The sequence below is a fragment of the Dryobates pubescens genome, chromosome 26, assembly GCF_014839835.1.
Source record: "Dryobates pubescens isolate bDryPub1 chromosome 26, bDryPub1.pri, whole genome shotgun sequence".
Taxonomy (NCBI): Eukaryota; Metazoa; Chordata; class Aves; order Piciformes; family Picidae; genus Dryobates; species Dryobates pubescens.
In genome coordinates, this window is record NC_071637.1 from 6,889,378 (window position 1) to 6,912,213 (window position 22,836).

At 42.6% G+C, this 22,836-nt stretch overlaps 1 protein-coding gene across 1 annotated transcript in view; it reads right to left on the reverse strand.

Moving 5' to 3' along the window:
• The window catches only part of PREX1 (phosphatidylinositol-3,4,5-trisphosphate dependent Rac exchange factor 1), a 154,465-nt gene that overhangs the window by 61,868 nt on the left and 69,761 nt on the right, over window positions 1-22,836 (reverse strand). Inside the window, exons 4-6 of the mRNA XM_054173389.1 lie at window positions 16,297-16,401; window positions 12,880-12,981; window positions 1,421-1,582 (exon numbers count right to left, since the gene is read on the reverse strand). Of these exons, the coding sequence (XP_054029364.1) occupies window positions 1,421-1,582; window positions 12,880-12,981; window positions 16,297-16,401 (369 nt within the window). The remainder of the gene's footprint in view (window positions 1-1,420; window positions 1,583-12,879; window positions 12,982-16,296; window positions 16,402-22,836) is intronic.

Here is a 22,836-nt window from a genome sequence, read left to right on the forward strand (position 1 = left end):
GTATAAAGCTAGTTTTCTTCCTTTTAATAAACCACCAGAATAATTCAGAAACATTCCACGGCTTACTGGAACGGAAAACCACTTCTTCCTCTGAAATTTTAAGCAGAGTGATTTAGGTGACTTGGTTACAAAACAGTATGCATAAACAAATCTGAAAGGATTTTCAGCCCCACAGTGTTGCTGTAGATAAGTTAAAACCCCAAAAGAAACAGCAGCCAATTGGGATATCACTTCATTTATGGTATCACAGAGACTTTAAGAGTTATGCTTTAGGCTCCAGAGCACAGGCTCTAGCCTCTTGCCTAGATGACCCATGAGTTGCATTGAACCTGAAATGATTTTAACTGCTTCTACAAGCCTTGCTTCACAGAACACTCTATGACTTTGTTTGCTGAACTTGCTATCCAAAAATTACACAGCTGGATATCTGGGTTGCTCTCATGTCTTTAGCTAGATGCCAAGAACATCCTTCAGGGAAAAAATGAGCAAGGTTTAAAACATACAGGAAAGATAAAAAACAACCCAAAAGAGTCATGGAGAGCACCCAAGAGTCTGAACACGAGGAAGTTTACATGACCTCTAACAAAATGTCCTCAGCTAAGAAATCCTCATCTGGCAAGGATCAAACTTGACATTTTAAATGTCAGTCTCGCTACGCCGACGCCATCTCTCTGTGAGGCCATTTAACACCACTGACTCCCTATGGTGCATCTCCAGAGATTTCCAGTTCCACTGATTCAAGGGACTAAAGTCATCACAAGATAATCTGCCAACCCTTTGCACAACATCTTGACTTCACAGTACTTCTGGCTGTTTTTCCAGGTTTCCCCCAAGCTTCACATACTAGTTTTCTCCCTTGCTTATTTTTCTCCTTTCCACAGGAAATGCTTCTACCTACACAGATCCACCTACCGATAAACATCACCAGAAACACATCCATGAGTAACTGAACTGGAGCAAACACAAGTGTATCAGTTGCTTTCAAATCTAAAGCCTGATAATCTAGCCTTTATCTTTCATGCAGGAAATCTGTATGGAGCTAAGTGAGTTAACTTCCAAAGCTCCCAAGAAAGGTAAAGGCTTGTAGGAATGGAAAGAGAAACTTATCATTTAGATCAGTCTTGATTTAATCTTCTAGATCTACTTATCTATCAAATAAGATCTGCTCATCTGAGATTTTGGTCCATTCTTAGCTTTCCCACCTTTCTTAAATAATCCATTTGTTCAGCTACAATTTAGCAGCAGCCTGCACACCAAAAATAAATGCTAAATTCTAAACTCATCAGAGTGATTCCACCCACACCTTCAAGAGCATTTACACATCACGTAAATGCCTGTACACAGTATGAGTCATTAAACTTCAGCCCATTAAACTGTGTAGCAAACTGCTTCCAGGGAGCTTGCTGCTCCTGCATCATACCTCCCATCCTTCGATGTGGGACTGCAACTGTTCAAGAGCTTCCAGTTTCTCCATCTGTCTCTTGGTCTCATTGATATTGGTGCAGACAGTCTTCATTGCCTGCAATGCATTCTGGACAGCTGGGTGATCAGGATGCTTAGATGGAGTCCTCTTAGCTAATTCCTTTTAAAAAGGAAAAAAAAAAAAGGAAAAGAAAAGATGCAATGTAAATTAGAAGTGGCCCATGGAAAGGCACATGCATCAGTGTCCAGTCCCATTAGAAAATGCCAGAACCACTGCAAAATTAAAGAGAAGTTGTGAGCACGCCACTGTAGATGCTGTTCTCTGTTCCTTCATTGGTGAAGGGCTCCCATTTTACATGAATGCTGCTAAATGAACAAAGCCACTGCTCCTGTTAAATACACCAAATTAAGAGTTTTCGAGGCTGTGCTGCGTGTGTTTGTCTCCAGTGTGACCCAAGATCAAATGAATTTGAACATTACATAAAAAAACTGTCTACCACAAAGACACATGAAGGACTGTTGACCTAGCCATGATCTAGAGGCTACACCAGTCCCAGTGGCATGCATCCTGTATTTCAGCAATGCTGGAATGGGCGTCTTGGTTCTGGTAACTGCTTTCAGACCTGCTATGCTTACAACAGGTCTTAACAGTAACCACTAGAGCTCTGGACTGGGGTTTCCCATAAACTATGGCCTTAAAGGATTAATGCTCAGCTGTACATGCCACCCATAGAATTTATAGAAATGATCAGGTGTGGATTAATCATAACCCACAAAACGCTTTAGGACCCCGGTTGTTTAGATCCATAACCAGACAAGAAATGCAAGCACAGTGCAAATCAGATTTACCCAAGAGTGGCATAGCACTCATGAGAATCCTCTTTCCACTGACCAAAAAGGGATTTCAGAGAGACATCTCTCCTAACCCAGACACCTCAGAGTATCTGTACGAGGAGCTGGCATCGGGGCTGCAGGAGCCTCCGAAGAGAGATATGGGGCTGCCCTGAGCTCATTCCAGCCAATTCCAGATGGTTCCACAACAGACCTGCAGCAGGACCTGGCTGATCCTACTGGGGAGCTTGGTGGCACCTCTGTGGAAAGGCAAAAAGCAGCATGGCAGAAATGGGAAAACACAAGAAAAGCAGCCCCGTGAGGCAGACCTGCACCAAGGCCTGTGAAAAAGGTGGGAATGAGTTGCCCCTGTGCCAGGGGCAATGTCCCTGCAGCCCCTGGAGAGATGAGGCTGGAGGTGGCATCTCCCTGCAGGCCACAGAAAGAGTCATGACAATGCAGATATTGATGCTGCAGCCCACAGAGGACTTCATGCTGCTGCAGGTGGATATCCCCTGAAGGAATTGTGGCAATGATTCCATGCAGGAGCAGGTTGTCCTGACAGGAGCTGCAGCCCTCATAGGACCCACACAGGACCAGGTTTATCATGAAGAACAGCAGCCCATAAAGAGCCCATTCTGGAGCAAATCAAAGCATGAGGATGAAGGGGCAGCAAAGAGGAAAAGTTACACTGCAATCCCACATTCTCCACACCTCCTGTACTGCTCAGGGCTGCAGGTAAAGTAGAGGATTTGGGAACACAGGAGTGAAGCTGAGCATGGAGGGAAAATGGAGGCTGGGGGGAAATGTTTTTTGGGTTTCGCTACTGAATGCATCATCATTGCCAATAAATGGAGTCTGTTATGCCTGTGATAGCAATCACTAAGGGCTCTCTCTGTCTTTATCTCAATCCACAAGTATTTTTTTTATCTTATTTTCTCCTCATTCCTGCCAAACAGTAAAAGAGTGGCTGGGTAGACAGTCAGCAGCAGACTAAGGTCAGACCACCACATGCCAACAAGCTCTGTGCATGCAGTTTGTGCGTCCAGAGATTGCAGGGAAAGACAGGAGTCACAATTGTCTCATGTTTTTGTGTATCAAGAAGTAATATAAGCATTTTATGAAAGAGGAAATCAAATTACAGAAGAGTAGGTAACTTGTCCAATGGCAAGTCACTTGCAGAACCAAGACATTCTGGTACTCATTTCACTGTTTCAGCCTCCAAACTGGCCCATGACAAGCAGTAACTGCTCCCCAAACAGCAATGTGAGAGAAAGAGCAGAGAGAGCTTAGCTAAGACTCTTCCTCAGATTATGTTTAGGTGGTTGGAGCGTATGTTCTCATTGTAAAGGTTAATATGGAGATGAAGGTCTGCTCTGAAGGATTTCCAAGAGACTCCACTTGATTCAGTACACAACAGCCCAGTTGAATGCTGCCCACTGAAAAACAGTAGTGGGAGAACTTGGGACCTGACAACATTAACCAGTTTGGCAAGTGGGGTAACCACTGTCGACTCACAAATAATAATTTTTAGACCACTGGTACTTTATAGTCAGCCACAACTGCATAAAAATACATTAAAGAAACCTTAAATAAGGCTGGTAATTTCATCTTGATATGTAATATGGGGCTTAAGACCCACATAGCCACATTTTTAGATTGCCTGGAATATTTCATTATTTCACTACATTCTTTTTTGCCTCACCATGTTATTTGGTTGTTAGGAAGTCCTGTGTCTCAACAGCAAGCTGCTACCCAATTGCATGATTTTGCATGAGACACAAGAACACTACCACATACAGGCAGAGAGCCTGCACAGAACTGTGGGCTGAATGTAACTAGATTGCTTCAATCCCTATTTCCCACAGCTAAAGGTAAAGACAGCCTGTTACAACTGTTGTTCATCCAAGATTAGTTACAACCCCAGAATGCCTGTCATGGGCTCCAACTAGGCTTAATTTGTGGTCTGATTTGGCTATTGCTTCAGCAAGTTAACCTCAGCAAGAGTGTCTTCGCCACTCAAAATTGTGCCTCATTAGCACTAAGTTCCAGATCTTTGTGCCTGACACTGACATATTCTGATTTCAGGTATGATCCTCAGCACCACTGGGGCTTGCTTGCCCAAGTTGGTCACACAGCCTGCAATACAAACACTGGTCCTGAACTGAATTAGGTTCACACAGAACCTCTAAAACAAATGAACTGTTACCGTCAGGCTGAAGCCACATGGCCCATCAGAGAGTGCAGGGATGTGGGCTGAGGTTCAAGTTCTGCTGAAGTTTGCATTAACTTATAGTGAATATAATAGCTGCCAATCCAACCATTTTGCTCATCCAGACACTCTGAACTGCTAAACCAAGGAAATTTCTCTGTCCTAGCATTAATGCATAGAGCTGGTCTACAAAGCTCTTCAGATAGAAGCCACTTTTAACATGTGACAGGTTTATGCATAGTTAGTTGTACTTTTCTAATAGCAGAAGTAAGAATAACAGCAGAAGCAAGCAGAAGTGTAGAATAACTAACTACATTGTGAGGTACTCAGTAGCAAAATTGGAAGGCATACTTGAAGGAGAAAGCTCAAGTTAGATGTAGTAGAGATTGGATTCTGCCTTTGTACAGACCCTCTCATGCTTCCTCACACTGGTTGGAACCAGTCTTAAATCACTAGCACGAGTAAACTATCTTGAGACCCAGTGTCAGAGACAAATCAAATATTTTGCCTCTTTATTGGCTTCTCAGTTTTGTAGAATCTTTTCAAGGGAAACCTAATTCTTCAGATTCAACCATTTGACCACTGAGGCTCCTTTAAGTAATAGAAGAGACAGATCTCATGAGAATCAAAACACGCAATGAGAGGTGCTCATTCCCATACAGACAGAAAGATCCACACGAATGGATGGGAATGTTGATGTTTCTCCAATGAAACACAACTACTCTGTTCTGGGCATAGATTAAATGTTTTGAGAATTTACTCATAGCTACAATTTCTCTTTTCAGAAAATTATAAATGGAGATTGAGAATGGCTCTTGTCAGATGGATGGGTAAATGTGGTGACAGCTGGGATCATTAAGAGAAAGGAATTCATGATCTTAAACTCTTGATTTACAGAGTAACACATGCACGGGAGAAAGAGGCTGGCTGCTACAAATGTCACTCGATGTTATGTATGAAAATCTCTATGGAAGTTTCACTATACTTTAAAATAAGCGATCCTAAAGAAAAGGCAGAAGGGAAGTATTGCACTTTGGTGACAGTAGCCTCTGCTCTATGTTTCCTAAGCAGAGTGGGGAATTTTTGCTACGTGACTCTCATTAAAAATCAATGAAGTTCTGCAGCTCAAGTGTCACCCACGCTGCTTTGGAAACAGATATGTGTACACTAGCGCTGTCTAAACATCCCTTTCTGAAATATCACCAAGAACTCTTCATTGACAGCAGGCCACTGCTGCAATAAACACAGCATTGGCCCCACTCCTGCTAGCTGCAGTCCCACCCAACTTGCAGAAGAGGCTGGAAAGGGCAGGGACAGTACTGGCTGCTGCCTCAACGAGCACAAGCAGCACAGGTGAAGAACTTGTCCCGCCGCTGCCTAGTCTTCAGCTGTGTGAGGAAGAGCCACGCTGCTCTGACTGCCATTCCCCAGAAAAGAAGAGCCTAGCAGTTCTGAAATAGTCAGGGAGCTCTGGGTACTATTTATTTTAGTGACAGATTTACAATGTGTAAACTCTGAGAGCATTTGACAACATTTTGAAAGGCAGCTGAGAGACAGACCAGATGGCAAACCTTGGGTATGGCTGTCTTGTCCTCCACAAAGCTCAGATACTGTTGTCTGGAATTACTATCTTATGCATTGGAACATGTGCACTAACAGGGCCAGGAAAAGAGGTTGCTGCCACTCTCAGAAAACTATTTATTGAAAAGAGTTCCTTAAAATAATTGGTAAAACTCATCTACTTTCTAGCTACAGACCTGTTAATCTTTCAGCCTAACCAGCAGCAGAGAACAGAAAAGCTGGTATGTTTCACAGACTTTGTCATCTTCACTGTCATCCTCAAAAAAGAGTCAAAGTGATTCTGTATCATATGCTGGGGGGGGGGGGAAATCTCAGTTTTTTAAAGAACTATGACAGAAAGGGGAATTGTGCCCTGTGGGCACCAATTTTTCCTTTTATTTCACACCTCTCTCATAGCTGCAAGATTGAGGTTGTGCCACTTGTAACACCTACACACTGAGCACAACTCATTTTACAAAAGGAGTAACTCAGAGACCTCCTCATTCAGTTTTAGTATCCTCTTGAACAGCAGACAGAAAGGAAGGACATACCATCTACATCTGATCTACTCAAAAATGCCAGGTTTTGATTATGCAATGGAGTAAAAGGATTTCCATTTCAAGTGTTTCAGTCTCAGATGCAGTTTTAAACAGCTTAAGGTTGAAAGAGTTCTAAACATGCTAGAATCTAAATGTAAGAACTAATCACATAAGAAGTCAGACATATCAGCTGCTCACATTTGCCTATTTGCTAATTGTGCTTAGCCCCCCAAACAAACAAAATCCTATGAGGAGAGAACTCAGCCAAAAGAGCATTACACAAAAAGAGGCACAGAGATGGCAAGAGCGATGGTGAGCAAACAATGCAGGCAGAGGAAACTGGGGGGCTGGGTTTACATGTGAACATAATTTTTATACTTCTTAGAAAAAAGGATGCTGTTCTGCTTAACTGATCTTTGTTCAACAAGTAAGTCTCTGCCATCCTTCCCAGTGTCCTCCTGCTACACAGAAGTGATTGTGTACTGCAAACTGACAACCAAACACAGGCTTTGCAGCTGAAATTTACCAGTCCTTCTATTTCAAAAGTTCCCTCCTCCAGTGGTGATACTCCTGAGGACACTCAGGCATGGCTCAGCATGGATTTTGTGCAGCAAATGTTAACACTGTGCATTGGCTGGTGCAAACCATTGCCTGCCAGGCTGCCTCACTTTGCACTACAAACCAGCGCACACCTAAAATGCAGCTTCAGAGACACATCCGTTGGTTACCTACTGAGCATCTCAGCATCATGGAGATAAAGACAACATTTTTTTTTTTCCCCTCTTTGGTTATCAGTTCAAACAGTTGTGTTAGTAAATAGTTCAGCTCAAAGATGTGCTTCTAAAAAATCCAACCCACAACCTCTCTGTGAATATAAATGTTGCCAGGAGTTTTATTTTTGTACTTTACACTTCATATTTGCTTGCATTAAAATTTATTTTCCACTTAAACTAACCAGAAAAATACATTTACACCAGGCTGTGTCTGTGTACCTGCCAATCATGGCATAGATTTTTCTATTCTGTTTATAATTTGTCATTTATGTCAGTGTTTCTGCAGGGTAGAGACTAGACAAGCAAGGATAAATCAGTAAAACCGATGACATTAAATGTGCCATCGAATCTATGACACGTGCTACATTAAAATGTAACAAAAATATGTTTCCAGTTTTATAAATATTGCCAGTTACTTGTGATTTTATATTAAAAAGTGTGAAAGGCAGAAGTGTGATTTATAAATTGGCAGTGTTCCTTCCAACTCTGGAGGGTTTTTAATGTTTTGCTACACCAAGTTGGATTTCAACCAGGCAATGTCATGAATGGAAGAGCAGCACCACTTTTGAGGGGGAAAAAAAGGGATGGGGACACACACACACACACAACATGGACAACAACAACAAAAAAAAAACACACACCAACCCCCAGAGATTAAATGTATTCTCTTTTGGCCAATTAAAAGCCTCTGTTCCTTAAACAGCTCTGAGAGGAATGGAGGGAGACAGTGAGTTTAACCCTTCCTCACCCTGTTCTGTATCCACACCACTAGCTTCCCATCTTTCCTCTCCAAGACCAGGCATTGCAATTGACAAAGGCCCCTGTGTGCCTCATTGCTGGGATTTGCCTTTCAAGAAAGCTCTGAATCTGGTCACTCAGCTTTTTGCATCCAGGTTTTCCTTTCCCTCCACAGGTATGATGCAATACACAATTACTGCCCTAAATCGTCCCTGAAGTTGTGTACATTGTGAGGTATTTTTAAGGGATCAGAAGTGGAATGTGCATTTCTGGCTGGAGTCTGAGTCTTAAGAGAACAGATATCAAACAAGAAACAACCTCTGTGACACCCACTGGGCTATCAGGAGCCCGTAGGGGTGCGGTTATCATGTGCTGCACATTCCTCCTGTGTTGGGAGGAAGGAGACAGGAATGACTGCTCCTAATCCCCACCCCCAATGGTGTGATTAACTCATGATCACCACTCCCTTAGGGCTTTCATCTTGCTGACATAAATGCTCTTTATTAAGGGGAAAAAAGGCTATTTTTGTTCAGAGATTGGTTTACAAAACATCTGCTTCTACTCTTAAGTAGTATGGTTCACACTAATTAATACAGAGTCACACAATTATTATCAGTGTGACAGGACTGCTTTAATCCAAAATGTTCTGCTACAAACATTCACTGGGCAGGCTTTACAGTCCTCAGACACACTCTGGAGTCTGAAGTCGCTCCCACAGTGTGTGCTCTCAAGGTCTGTGCTTGTGTTTGCCTTTGCTGCTTCTTACCAAATCACAGCACCCACCACAGCAAGCACAGCCTGGTTTTGTCCCAAAGTAGTCCCAGCCCCTTTCTCACTTTGATGGAAATTTTATGAAGAAGCTCATCATGAACAAATATTCAGAATACCTATATGCCCAAACAGACTGAGATCCTTTTCTTGCTGTGAAACTTCACATTAGAGAGGTTTTGGACTGGGAATGAAACTGATGACCAAAAGAATTCTACACTTGGAGGTTTTTCACCTAAAGTGAAAGTGCTGCCTAAAGTAGGCAAAAAGTGTATTCGGGACAAAAATATTAATACTGTTACTTCTCTTCTAGAGATTATCAACACCATGGCTAGGTTTGAGGGCCCACCCTTCAAACCATATGGCAACTTTTACAACTGCACTTGAAGATATTCCAGTATACTATTCCTAATTAGCTGCCCCAAATTAACTCCATAATATTTCAAAGAGGTCCCTTACCCTACTACTTACATTTGCCTCCCAACACAGACAAGTCTGGATTACTTTGCTCATACTACCTTTATCACACCTAACTACTCAGCTATAATAGGTACTTATGCTATACCAAGCACATCAAACATTTGGGAGTGGATGTGGCACTTGGTGCCATGGTCTAGTCGTGAGGTCTGTGGTGACGGGTTGGACTCAATCTTGAGGTCTCTTCCAACCTTGGTGATACTGTGATACTGTATGTTCTAGCATATCTATGCTGTAACGAGGTCATAACAAAGTTACCAGAAAGTCTGGATGCTCACAAATTATGCTAAAAATAAAGTAAAAGAAAAGTAGGATAGCTCTGGTCTATGACTTCTCTAATCAGTTGGAACACAATAGTGTCTGTTTGCCCTGGGAATTAGGTAAAAGAAGACCCAATCCCCACGAATACAAACCAGCTATTTCAGGAGCAGTAACTGCAGCTCAGTAGCAGAGGGAGAGCAAACATTTAATTTGAGGGCTGTGTTATTTTTAAGTCTATTTTTTCATTCTTGCTCAGAGAGTTGCATTATCTGGTCAGCACTCACAGAATAAGCCTACTGATGTTCTCATGTCTGAAACTCTGTCCACACAGGTAATTTCCTGCTAGCATGTATCAAACAAGTCTTGAATGGGATGCAATTCATTGACTGTAAGTTCACTACCTATGAGAATCAGTATCACTTACACTTCCTACTGACCACAAGTACTTTCTGAGCTGAACAACCCTAGCAATGGCATCATCTCAATGACTGAAGCAGACTGGCTGCCTCACCAAAATTAAATTCCCCTCAGCTTTTTCCTGTCCAGGAAATCTCAAGTAGTGAACAGTGTGTGATTTGTATCAGCCTGTATACAAAATGAAATCTGTAAGAAACTCATCACCGCCCCTCCCATTCGCCCCCTTCACAGCTATTTGCTTGACAGGCACGCAGGGGTCTGGCCAACACAAGAGTCCACACCACAGAAGGCAGACACAGTGTTGTGGTCAGAGGACAAATTTATTTCTATCCCACTGTGGCTTGAAGGCAAGAAACACTGTTTCAGTCTTAGCCTTGCTGGTCTTGGCTTTGGCTTCCAAGAAAAGCTGGCTTGTGCCGCTCAGCTTTTTGCCGTATACAAGCGTACCTGTGTGCCAAACCGGAAACCACCAGGTTATTTCCACAGCCCAACATTTGATCCCTGGAGCCCAATGACTTCAGTTACCATTAAACTTGGGAAGCTTTGAATTATGGTTTAGAAAGACTTCTTTTGTTCTAGTTCTTTGTTTACTACCCCCTTGCAAAATAAATTCTTAAAGAGCAGCAAGATAAGCTGGTGCATTTCTAGCTCTTGGAAAGTCTGCTACAGAACCTCATCCTTTCCAGAAGGCCTGCCTTATAACGGTACAGAGGACAGGGAAAATTCAAGCTGAAGAATGTCAAAATGTCATTGCACTGATGATGATGCTACCTTGTAAACAAATGTGTGCTGCTTTTAGATGTGTTTCTGTAGCCAGCATACTCATGGCACTTGAGACAAAGCTCTGAGCTCCCTAAGATAGTCATGTGCACGGCTTAGAGCTGAGATCCCCAGCTGTGCTTGAAAGATGACTGCTGCTCCACACACTTTGTCAGATATGATACATGAAACCACACTGACTTCAGAGCTGCTTCAAGCTTAACAAGGACACAGAGCAAAATGTAACAAACATTAAATAAGTGTAGCAAGGTATGTCAGATATTGACCATTCTGACTGGATTAAGAAGTCTCCAGCATGGAATAAAAAGAAAGACCCTGGACTTCAGGCTCTGTACCCTTCCTACAAAGGGTAACTGTGACAGGATATCTGCAGGACATTGACACTTATCAACACTACCACAATACTTAGTCAGGAATCCATATTCCAAGGTGCCCACATCCCCAGTCTATTTACTGTGCTGGATACTATAGCAACTTCCTCTCTGTGCACATGGATGTTGCTCACAGCCATCATGAAGAAACACAGACTGAATACACACCAAATTATCTCCACATTAACCTCAAATAAACACAGTGGACTTAAACTGAAGAATCATTAGATTTCTCAATTGTCTCTACAGAACCATTCTTCTCTGAAGTCAGACCTGGAGCCACCAACATGCTCTCTTGATCTGGGCATCCTTGCTCTGTCTTGATTATTACTGGTACTGTGGAAGAAACGTCTGTGGCAAGGGAACCTCATGTGTGAGATTGCTAAGTGCCTAAATCGTGTGCACTTCTGTTGCTTCAAACTAAGTGGAGTTGTGGACAGACTGACTGGAGTGATAAACTGGCTGCATACACATAAATCCCAGTAGATAAATCCATAAGGAAGGACACATGAGGATTTGCTGGGAGATGGGTTTGTACCCAGCTGCACAGACAACAATGATTCAACCTGAAGGAAAGACACCTTGAAGATTCTGCTCTGAAACACCAACTGGATGGAAAGAAACAAGTTAAACATTTATGGGATGAAACAACAGATCACTATCAAGCTAACCAGCTTGTACCTACAAAACCTTTCATTGTGCTGGATGCTGGACACTGCTCTGCCACAGCTTTGTGTGACACACAGGTGATAAAAAGACATGTTTAATGGTTGGACTTTATGATCTTAGAGGTCTCTTCCAACCAAAACAATGCTATGATGCATGTGGTCAGCCTGTGACCAAGAGCACAGCTCATCACAGAACTCGTATGTTCCTCTACGACTCAGAAAGGCATTGCTCTTTCAAAATGAAGGCCATTTCTTTTTATATCTTTTTAATTATGACATTTTCTTTTGGTACATGCAATGTTACAAATGACTGACAAAGAGACTGACATCACTGAAGATTGACGGCTGCTAGCCACAGAGCAGCTATAAGGCCACCAGTGATGCAAACTCTCCCAGACACAGCTTTCTCCTATTCTTCTCCTTGTCCCCACCAGGCATGTGACCTGGTCCTGACCTGAAGGATGAGAGGCAAGTCAACTCTTTTTAGGTCTTTTATTGTTACAGTAAGAATACCGGCAAGGGGGCCAATTAGTGCCAATTGCAGTAGTGATTCTGAATGACACCTGTCTATTGGGAACTCATCTGAGGCAACCAAAGTGTTTTCCAACAAGCTGTCAAACAGCTGTCAGACAATAAAGGATTTTGATCATTACTGACCCGAGCACACTGAAACTAGAGTCCTTGTGATGAAAGATGTATCCCATTTAGAGTCCCCAGAGCCACTCAGTCCCACAAAACACTGATACAATTCCATCCCTCAAAACACGGCTTTTCGGGAAGTAGCTAGAAGAGCACTCATGAGCCCCAGTGAACATCTGAAGAGAACTGAAGTCCAAAGGCATCAGTTAGTAAGCTGTGAGTCTGGCAGACTCACACCATTATAAGATTTAACAGCCTGTCAGCACCAGCCAGCTTTCTGACTGTACACATAAAAAGCCATTTTCTCCACAGAAGAGCAAACCTGGAAGGTGGTAGTGACAACCAGAATCAGGGCTAAAAAAACCACGCAAGGTCACTCCATGACTAAAACAACCATCTGGAGAAATACTTTCTTTGGTTTACCTTAAGCAGAAGTGGATATTTGCAAATTCTCTGAATTGGAGTCAGCAGATAACCTTCTAGTGGAATGTCTGTCGTCTTTCTGCCTCCCAGAAGCATGCAACCCTGTAATAACAAAAAAAAAAGAGAGAAGCAAGTCTCACCTCAGACACAAAGCATTTAGATGCTCTTTGACATGACTTTGCATTCCTGTAACAGACACTATGGTCAGAAAGCACTTTGTCACACCTGGGATACAGGAAATGGGACTTCATTCACCACTGAAACACGGGTGTAAAGCCTGCCCAGTCCTTCATGCATCAGCAAAAGAACAACTGCTGTGGACCACGGTGTCCCAGAGAAACATACAGCTGGTGACAAAAGAAATGTCATAACAATAGGATGACAACCAGCAAATCCAGATGCACCATTAGCTGAAAGAACTCCATCTATCCCCACAACCGATACAACCATTTGTCTTCCTTGACTATGTAATTTACACTGTTGGTCCAGAAAACTCTAAATAGCTAAAATAAAGCCTACTAACCAGCAATCATGTAATTAACTCTACTCTAATCTTTATGTCTGAAGGAAATCTTAGGAGAATTGAAATAAATGAGTCATTGCATCACATCCACCAATTCTCTGGCAAAACTTCATGTCTAAGCACAGCTGGATAAACAGCATGGGTGCATTATCTGGGTAACCAGCACACACGTAGCTCTCAGCCAGCAAAAAAGCCTATAGGATATGCAGGCAGGGCTACCCTGTAGGTAACAGGTGCTAGAGGGAATGACATCTAAAAGAAATCAGGTTTTAGTAATTCTGATGCTCAATACAAAAGAATAAATGGGTTTCAGTGGTAATTTTGTGAAGCTCTGTGAATTCCAAGCAGAAAGGTGGTGAAGCACATCTCTCCCTAGAATAAAAACACTGCTCTCCTGCTGTTGTTTAAACACAGTAAGGCAGGGGACAATATTGGACCGATACAGTGAAGAAACCCAAGTCCAAATGGATTTTAGGTTGATGAACTGAAGATGCAACTGCATCAACCCTTGCAGCACTCACACAATGAGTTCACACAAATGTGGAGGGGCCCCACATTCCAGAAGAATCATTTCACAGAGGCGTTTGCACGTACTGCTCAAAATGAGCAATGATCAACTTCTCCATAGATGATGGAAATTCTTTACTCAGGACTGACATAGAAAGTGATTATAAGAATGCAGAATGACATGCAAAAAAATAATTTAAAAAAAAATCTACTTGACCTGTCCTTTGTCACAATAATCTGCAATTTTTGTGTGGCAAGCAAACTCTGACCTCCTGCAAGCTTTTTCCACACTTCCCTGAAGATTCTGCTGTTGGCTGCTGCCAGGGACAGGTAGTGAACTCAGACTTCAAATCTGTTTGAGATAAACTAGTCTGTATTTCTATGTTCAACCATGAATCTGGACAGCTTTGCTCCAGACCTCACCCTGGTTGCAAACCTGTCCTGACAAGAGAAGCCAAGTTTAAACTCAGTTCAGCCAAGATGTGCTTGCTTTGGGGCATCACTGATAACATTTTCTCCTATGAGAAGTTTACCATGGCTCAGACACTCTGAAATTTAGTGGGTTTTTGGCTGTAGCTCAACAATTCCCTTCTTCAAGCAATGTTCACAGACATCATACATAAATCTCATTACTCCTAACTGGTATTTCTACAGACAATCATCTGTAAAATAACCCTTCCCCAGGCTATTCTAGATCTGTAGTGTTGGCTACCAGCTCACAATGCTCCCTGTCCAATTTTCCAAGTCTTGAGTGATTCAGTTCTTCCTATATCTTCTTTCAGCCCTCTCTCTAGCTCTGGGCTCAAAACTGCCCTTTAACACTTACTGATTTTTCAAACACATTCCCACATTCTGTATTTCAGCAGCTGTGAGGGGGCAATCAGACCAAATCTGTTCTCACAAGAAAGGCTTTGTATTCTAATGCAGCTTTCTCTGCATGGTGGCTTTATAGCACAGCTTTAGAAGGCAGTGGAGAAGAGAAGGGAGGCCAGGAAGAAACTGAACCAGCCACAGCAAAGTAGACACTTCAGTGCAGCCTCCGCTCCTGTATTTACTGCTATTTTAAGAGTCTCTTGGATTCAGGTACTGCACTAAGCCACAGCAGCTTACTGTGTGCCTGGTAATCAGTGTGCCAGCTGCTGCCAGTAACACAGGCAAGAGGCTTTGCCAATCCAGTAGAAGTGGAGAACCCTCTGAATGTCGGGCAGGACGGTGTTCACATGCACTTTTGTTTCCCCTCCTTCTCATATATTTCCCTCCATAGAAGGACCCAGACTAACTTAAGATCAAGGAAAGGATTATTTGGTAACTCAAACTAATGGTTCAGCAAGGTTGATTGAAACTCAGACATGACAAACCTTCTTACTACCCAGCAGCATGAGTGTTGGCTCCTACTGCTCCCTCCCAAGCTTGTATTTTGTGGCTGAAAGAATGCTCTGGCCCTGCCTGGGACAGACATGTATGCAGAAGTTGTCTTTTGCTGTACTATTTTGGGAAAGAGCAAACCCTTGGCAAAAAAAAAAAAAAAAGGGAAAATAGAGTAGGAAGAAGAGCAGGTCCTTTGAAATACAGCCTTTTTCTTTTATGTCCTAGCACTTAGTAAGGAAAAAAGCTTATGTGCTGAATTAGTCCCTTACCTATATGTCAACCACTTTCCAAATACCATGCATTCATGGCCAGGAAAAAAAGGACATCCAAAAATCAGGCAGAATTAGACTGAGGCTAGGAGGATAAACATTCAAAGAAAGAAAGAAAAATAAGGAATGCTGGGCAAAAGGCACTCTCTGCTGGTTGTTTTTTCTCCCAGCCCAGCCACTACAGAGGCATTTGAAGGCTGTACATCACAGTCCCTCCCCAGCACAGACATTCGTACATTGTGGGGTGGATAGGGTCATTTTTGATACAAGCACCAATGATGCAGTCAAAACAATTCATCCAGACTACATTTCTTGCCCATAGCTGAACTCATAGGCAAAAGGGTGTCAGAAGTAGGTCACATTTTTTCTGGTGGGTCTGCAGATGGTGAATTGGTCAGAGAACTGAGCAGGAAATCAGATCCACCGGGAACTAGTCACAGCCCTACTGCCGACATACTGCATTACTCCTTTCACAATCTTTGCTCAAATTCTGTTGCTTATTTAAAACCAAACAAACAGAAAAGCAAAACCCCAACCATCTTCCCTCTCTTCACTACAATCACTCATACCAGAGCTGTGCTTGGTGTGCCCAAACTCATCAGGGATTTCAGTATCTATCCATCCTGAGTGCTGCATACCTTGAATTGGCAGTGTCTGCAAAATGCTCGGGGTTCCTGTGATACCGAGGGTCATTGTGAGTACAGCACAAAGTCAGATCGTTATGTCAAGAGTGCTAGAGAAGGCACTTACCAGGAGGAATGTTCTCACTGTTGGGATCTTGTTCAATTCCATGAGCAGTCTGAGTGCTTTCTCGTGGTTGCTGCAGTACTCCTCATACACAAAGAATTTGTCTTTCTGCAAAGAAAAACACAGTAACTTCTTGACTCAGACACAACTGGAGTGACTGTTTTATCACAGTCTGATACCAAATTCTTTACAAAGGTGTGTGCACTCCAAGTGGCACTTGGGCTGCAGTGTTCATGAGGTGCATGATACTCCTCTAATGTGAATAATGTACAGAGGAGTTCCACTAATTCCTAACTTCTCTTTGTGAACTATCAGCTTTCTGAGCTCAGAGACTTACAGCACTTTTCCTCTTAATGCATCACTGGAATAATAGATTCTCTGCTGAAAGAATGGATTTTGCTTTCACAGGGATACTTGCATGTGTGTTAGGATATTCCAACAGAGTAGCCAGGTGCAGAGTAAAACAAGGAGCAAAGGGGTTGACATTTCTGACTCAGCTGACCACTCCTGCAGGAGGAAGAAACATAAATGGCTGGGAAGAACCAAGGCCTGGAAGGAGCTCAAAGATCTGGAGGGGAACTATAACACAAAGCAACCAGCTGGAAATCCCCTTTCTTTCAGGACTGAGAGGGAACCCCCAGTGATTTGGCTGGTTCACTATGTTCTGAAACAAGCAGCAGACTTCACTATTGCAAAGCAACACTCAGCAGTGGGTCAGCTGTCCATTACACTTTCCCTAAATGAAGATTTTAATCAAATAAACACTGAGCAACCAGCATATTACAGACACTAAAGGAAGGGGAGGGTAGCTTCACCACTAGACTGAGGTACTCACCCTGGAACGGGTGACACCCACCAGCACATGTGGTGGAATGAAATCTCTGTTCAGAAACAAGGGTCAGCTGGCAGCACCAAGTTCTGCTTTACTGATCTCCAGAAACAAAGACAGACCAACAGCTTCTAACTGAAATGATCAGAGGAGCTGAACCCTTTGCAAACATCAGATACCCGGGATGTGGAAATGCTTCACAAAAGAAGCAGCAGTATTACCATGCCTGAGTAGACCAGGCAAGAAGTAAGCTGATCCTGTCGATGCTGTTGGGAGGAGCTGCACTTTCAGTAGCTATGTTACAAGATTCCAGCACTGCATTCACTGGAATAAAAGGGAGGTCAAGAGACTGTATTAGGCTTTAGTCAGAAGCCAAAGATTCATAATTGTTCGGGTGCTTCTCACAATAGTGGTTTCTTTCCTGGTTCAGGCTGACTTCTATAGGCCACAATGCAGTGCCATGCAGAGGTACTCAGACAAGCTACTTAGCATATCAAAAGTAATTTAGATGCATTAGCGTGGCACTCTGCCAGTGGTAATAAAGGCCTTCCAGAGCTGGCATCTTAGGGCACCGTGCCATGTAGACAATGCTCTCCAGTTTGTTGTGGCATTCACATCATTAATTTTCTATTTAGGATCCTGGTCTGAAAACCTTCTGTCTGAACCTTTTCATCTCCCCAGAACTAGGAAGTTAATTTTTAGACTTTTGATTAAACTCCCAGCACCATTCAGAAACGAAGAGCTTCCTGTCCTAGCCGAAGGTATCTGCAGCATCTAGCTACTACTTTTAAGACAGTTCATAGTGATCCAAACAAAAAACTACTGCCAAGAGGACTTCATGGGAATAGAGCTGCACTAACTGGGCATTCTCTTCACTACTGTTACATGGAAAAGAAATTGCATTGCTATTAATTTAGAAGCATTTGACATTCTGGTCAGAAGCTTAATGGCTAGATGTACATGCTTCCAGACTGTAAAATGCTTTGGGGTTTGGTTTATCATTAATCTGATTAAATCTTTTTCCCCTCTTTATACTTCCAAAGGAAAAACTGAGAATAAATATAAATGCATGTCCAAGGACAACAATGGTACAAAACAAATAAAAGGAGTTGCCACAAAGAATATGGTGGAAAGAGCTGGAATACAGATGTTTGACACTTTTATCCTTCATCTACAGCTGGTCATATTAGTACTGGAGTTTAATACTGGGAAGCAGAAAAGAAACAAACGTTTCTGACCACCAGATGCAGGAAAAGGCAGGGCTCAATCCACAGCACAACAGAAAAGAGGCAGTTAAGAAGTATGGGATTGTTTTCAACCCTAGAAACTGGAGAGTTACACAATGAGAAGACAGATATCTAAGTTTCTCTAACATTTCCTCCTCTCAACTCTCTCCGACTCCCTGGATGCACAGAAGCAATATGCTCAAGACTAAAAATAGTAACCATTAACACAACAGCATCCGTTACATCAACGCGCACAAAATGTCACTGCTCAGGTTTCTGACTGCAGCTTGGAGTGCCTGGAGTTTTGGGTGGTTATATTTAGATCATGACAAAATCCCTTTGCTAAAGCTCAAGTCAGTAAAATAATTATGCACACACCAGAGTGCTTTCATGAAGTCTTTTCCAGCTGTCCTTCATGCATGAGACCCACAAATATGAGAACTATGCTTTAAATTACTCAGTGTCTGAAGTGTTTAATTTCCTCTCTGGGTGACATTCAGACCTGGACTCTCCCATCCCCTGGTGAGGAAATTATCAGTTACATAATTACAGATGCTAGCCCAGGAATTCTGAACCTGCAGTTACTCTATATTAAAGTGCAATTATGGTCAGAGATAGGACTGTATAAAAATGGCACCTTCTTACTCAGCAAATCTGCTGGATACACAGCTAGACCTTTTGATTTCAGTGACAGAAATAAGTGTGCTGTTCTCAGTTTTGTTAAAATAAACCTCTAACCAACAGTTTATTCTCCAAATATGTTGGTTTGGGTCCATTAGAACTGTCCACAAATTAGAGTAAACCTGAAAATAGTTTTGACTCGAGAGAGCCAGTTAAGACACTTGGGAAATGGTAACCATTTTATTTGGACATATTTTTAACAAGCTGTGCCATTTTCTTGTTTCAAAGCAGGCTGGAAACAATTTTGTCAACATAAAAGCCTATACAAAACAGAAGAGAGGTAATTCTCCACACAACAAGATGCCCGATGAATTTGACAGTAAAACTGTCTCCCCAAAATGAGAAGCAAACACGTTTCCCGTGAACACAGTTCTAGCTATTGTATTACCAAATCTCTGGCAATATGGCAAGACAACAAATGAAGCATCTGTCAATTCTCTGCCCTTCTGCTCTGCAGACAGCCAGAAGTTTTCATGAACCTGTGCTGATGAAGTGTGATGACTCCACCTTTGGTGTGTATGCTCTTTGATGTTAAAAGACTTGTGCTATGGCATCATTTTGTTGAAGGCTGCAGATTCAATTTTGCCTGAATGCTCAAGCATGCTTTTTATTGTCTGTTATGGTCATACAGAACCACAGCTCCAGAAGAAATTCTCTCACCTAGCATCAGACAATGAACTTCTAACGACCATCTGACCAAATGGAGTGCACCAGTGCAAAGAAAGTCTTCTGAAGGAAAACAACTTTTCATGTCAGAGCAAGTGCATTACATCAGCTACCGAGGAACTTTCAAAAATCAATGTGCAGTGATTGCTCTTTTGGAACCCTCATGAAATCTGCCTGCTTGATTTAAGTGTTACTCAAGATCTGAATCCTTCTGAGCTGGAGATCCAGAAGAGAGTGTCCTGGCATTACTATAAATGGCTCAGTTCTGGTCCTAGAGTCAGAAGAACTGAAAAGTTTGCCTTGTTCCTGAAGAGGAGTGAATTCTCCTTGAGTGAGACTCTTCTACATCAAGGTAAAGCAGAAAAAGAATCAGCCTTTACATAGGTTAGAAGAACTTTAAGATAAATAGATCTCATGAACCGAACATAACTGTCATGTGGTGGAACTCCACAGGAGGAACCTGGGGATCTCTATCAAGGCTGGATACAAGGAAATTTACAGAAACCACGCACCACTATGAAATAGTGTCTGGAAATAACAGTGCTTCAAGAGTTCTCAAGCTGTTCACCAAATTTATGAGCATTTTTAACACTGGGTTTCTACAGCAATGCACTTGTGCTAACATCTGGCTGCTGACAAGGACTGGGTTCATAATTAGGATGAAGAATGACCTTGCCAGGTGATCACAACACAAGAAACACCGATACACTGAAGACTGTCAGTGTCACTTCCTCACTGCAAACTCCCCTGAGGATAAAGCATGATCTGATGATAATGAAAAAGCTGCACTGAGGATGCTCCTGCTGACACTTCCTTTAAGCACACTGCAACACAAGAGACTCTTACCCAAATTGAAAGACCAAAGAAATATCTGACTCATGTTTTCCCTGGGCACACTGGCTAACAACACGCACTCTGAAGAAAGCTCTCCAGCCATGCTGCAGGAGTGCACTACTGGAGGAGAACACCTGGCTTTTTCTCCAGGAAACCTCAAGTGTGCCACAAGAGCTTCTTCCGGTGGCAAAATACTGTACAATGTATTATTAAAAAATGGCTTCAGCACCACAGAAACACCTTCAGGAGTACTGCTTCTTGAGGCACTGGGGAGTTTAAGATGTCTCTGATTCATTAGAACAGCTTCAATTAGGGAAATGGAGCTTTGGCAGCCTGAGCAGAAAGGAACCGAAGAGACTCTGAACTACAGCTGTCACTGCATCTCCTTGTCACTCATTGGGGACTAACTATGGAAGCCTTCAACAGGGCACAAATCCCCTTTCCTTCGCTCCCCAAGCCTGGAGCATTCATGAGGTTGTTGTGACCCAGGTACAGGACCCAGCCCTTGACCTCATTAAACCCCATCCCATTGGTCTCCGCTCACTGATCCAGCCTGTCCAGCTCTTTCTGCAGAGCCTTCCTACCTTTAAGCAGATCAACACTCCCACCCAATTTGGTGTCACCTGTAAACTTACTGAGGGTGCCCTCAATTCCCTCATCCAGATCACTGATAAAGATGTTAAACAAGACTGTCTCCAAAACTGAGCCCTGGGGAACACCACTTGTGGCTGGCCACCAACTGGATTTAACTCCATTCCCCACCACTCTTTGGGCCCAGCCACCCACATTGAAGCTTGTCTTCTAAAACCTAGGCACGATCTGCATGCAAGGACACATCATTTCCTCCTCTCTTGGCAACCTTCTGTTCTTTACTCATACTTGAGGCACCACAGTGATACTAATAGTATTCCTATATTTTTATAAGGTAATTATGGATGAGATCAACTTTTTCTCTATAGTCTCAATGGAATACATATTCTACTTCCTTCTCCATACACTGCTTCATTCCCTAAGGGATCATGAAACCATTGATGTGAACATTATTTGCAGTGCTCTCCAGACAGCAGCATAAGCTGATCTCAGTCAAACTGCCTCAATCAGAAGATAAATTCTCACCAGCACTCATCCCTGTGCATTGCAGCTTCATGATTCCTATATTGCTGCATGTTTGGTAAATAAGGAACATTCCACAATTAACATCAATAAAGCAAGAAAGCACTACCAGGGAATACATTCAGGGTTATTCAGCACCGCTCTGAAACACAGCAGACAATTTGACAGCTTCACTCAAAAGCCCTCTAATTTTGGTACCTTCACTAATGAATACTCATACATCAGTACAGCACATCTTATTGGTAGGCAATGCTTCCAGTGGGTACTGGAGGCTTTAACAAAGCTCACCAATATGTTTTTCAGCAGAAGACAGGCCTCACACCCGATAGAATTTTTGGGCATAATCTCAACATAACACTTTCCAATGCTATTTTAATAGTTGTCACAGCAGAACTAAAAATTGGACAAGGGGAGGAAGTCTGTAAAGCTCTCTGAGTGATGAATAGCTGTATAATTGCTGCCCACTCAAACTGATGAGCTGTGAAAGCATGAATTTTGATTATGAAAGCACAACAAAACACATTTTTATAGGAAGTTGGCCTGTGGCTTAATGCAGTTAATAAGAATTGGAAGCAATGGCTGTTATGCAGATGCTTTCAAACATCTCAAGAGGGCTGCTCCAAGTGGAACAAAAAACTTATACATATCAAATGCAGAGGTTATTATACATGTAAATCAGGTAACTTTGCATTTAAATGAGTTCATCTTGTAACTAGGTGTATATAACAACTGGTCTGGCATATACAGTGTGCTCTACACACACACCAGCCAAAGGATGACACACACAACTGAAAACCAGGCCAAGTTCATAGCAAACCAAAAATCTACAGGAAGAATTTCACAGGTATCAGAAAAAATTACAGTAAGAGAGGCAAAGGTATCACAGTACCACCAAGGTTGGAAGAGACTTCAAAGATCATCAAGTCCAACCTGTCACCACAGACCTCATGACTAGACCACGGCACCAAGTGCCACATCCAATCCTCTCTTGAACACCTCCAGGGATGGTGACTCCACCACCTCCCTGGGCAGCCCATTCCAATGCGTAACAACTCTCTCTGTGAAGAACTTTCTCCTCACCTCTAGTCTAAACTTCCCCTGGTGCAGCTTGACACTGTGTCCTCTTGTTCTGGTGCTGGTTGCTAGAGAGAAGAGACCAACCCCTTCCTGGCTACAACCACCTTTCAGGAAGTT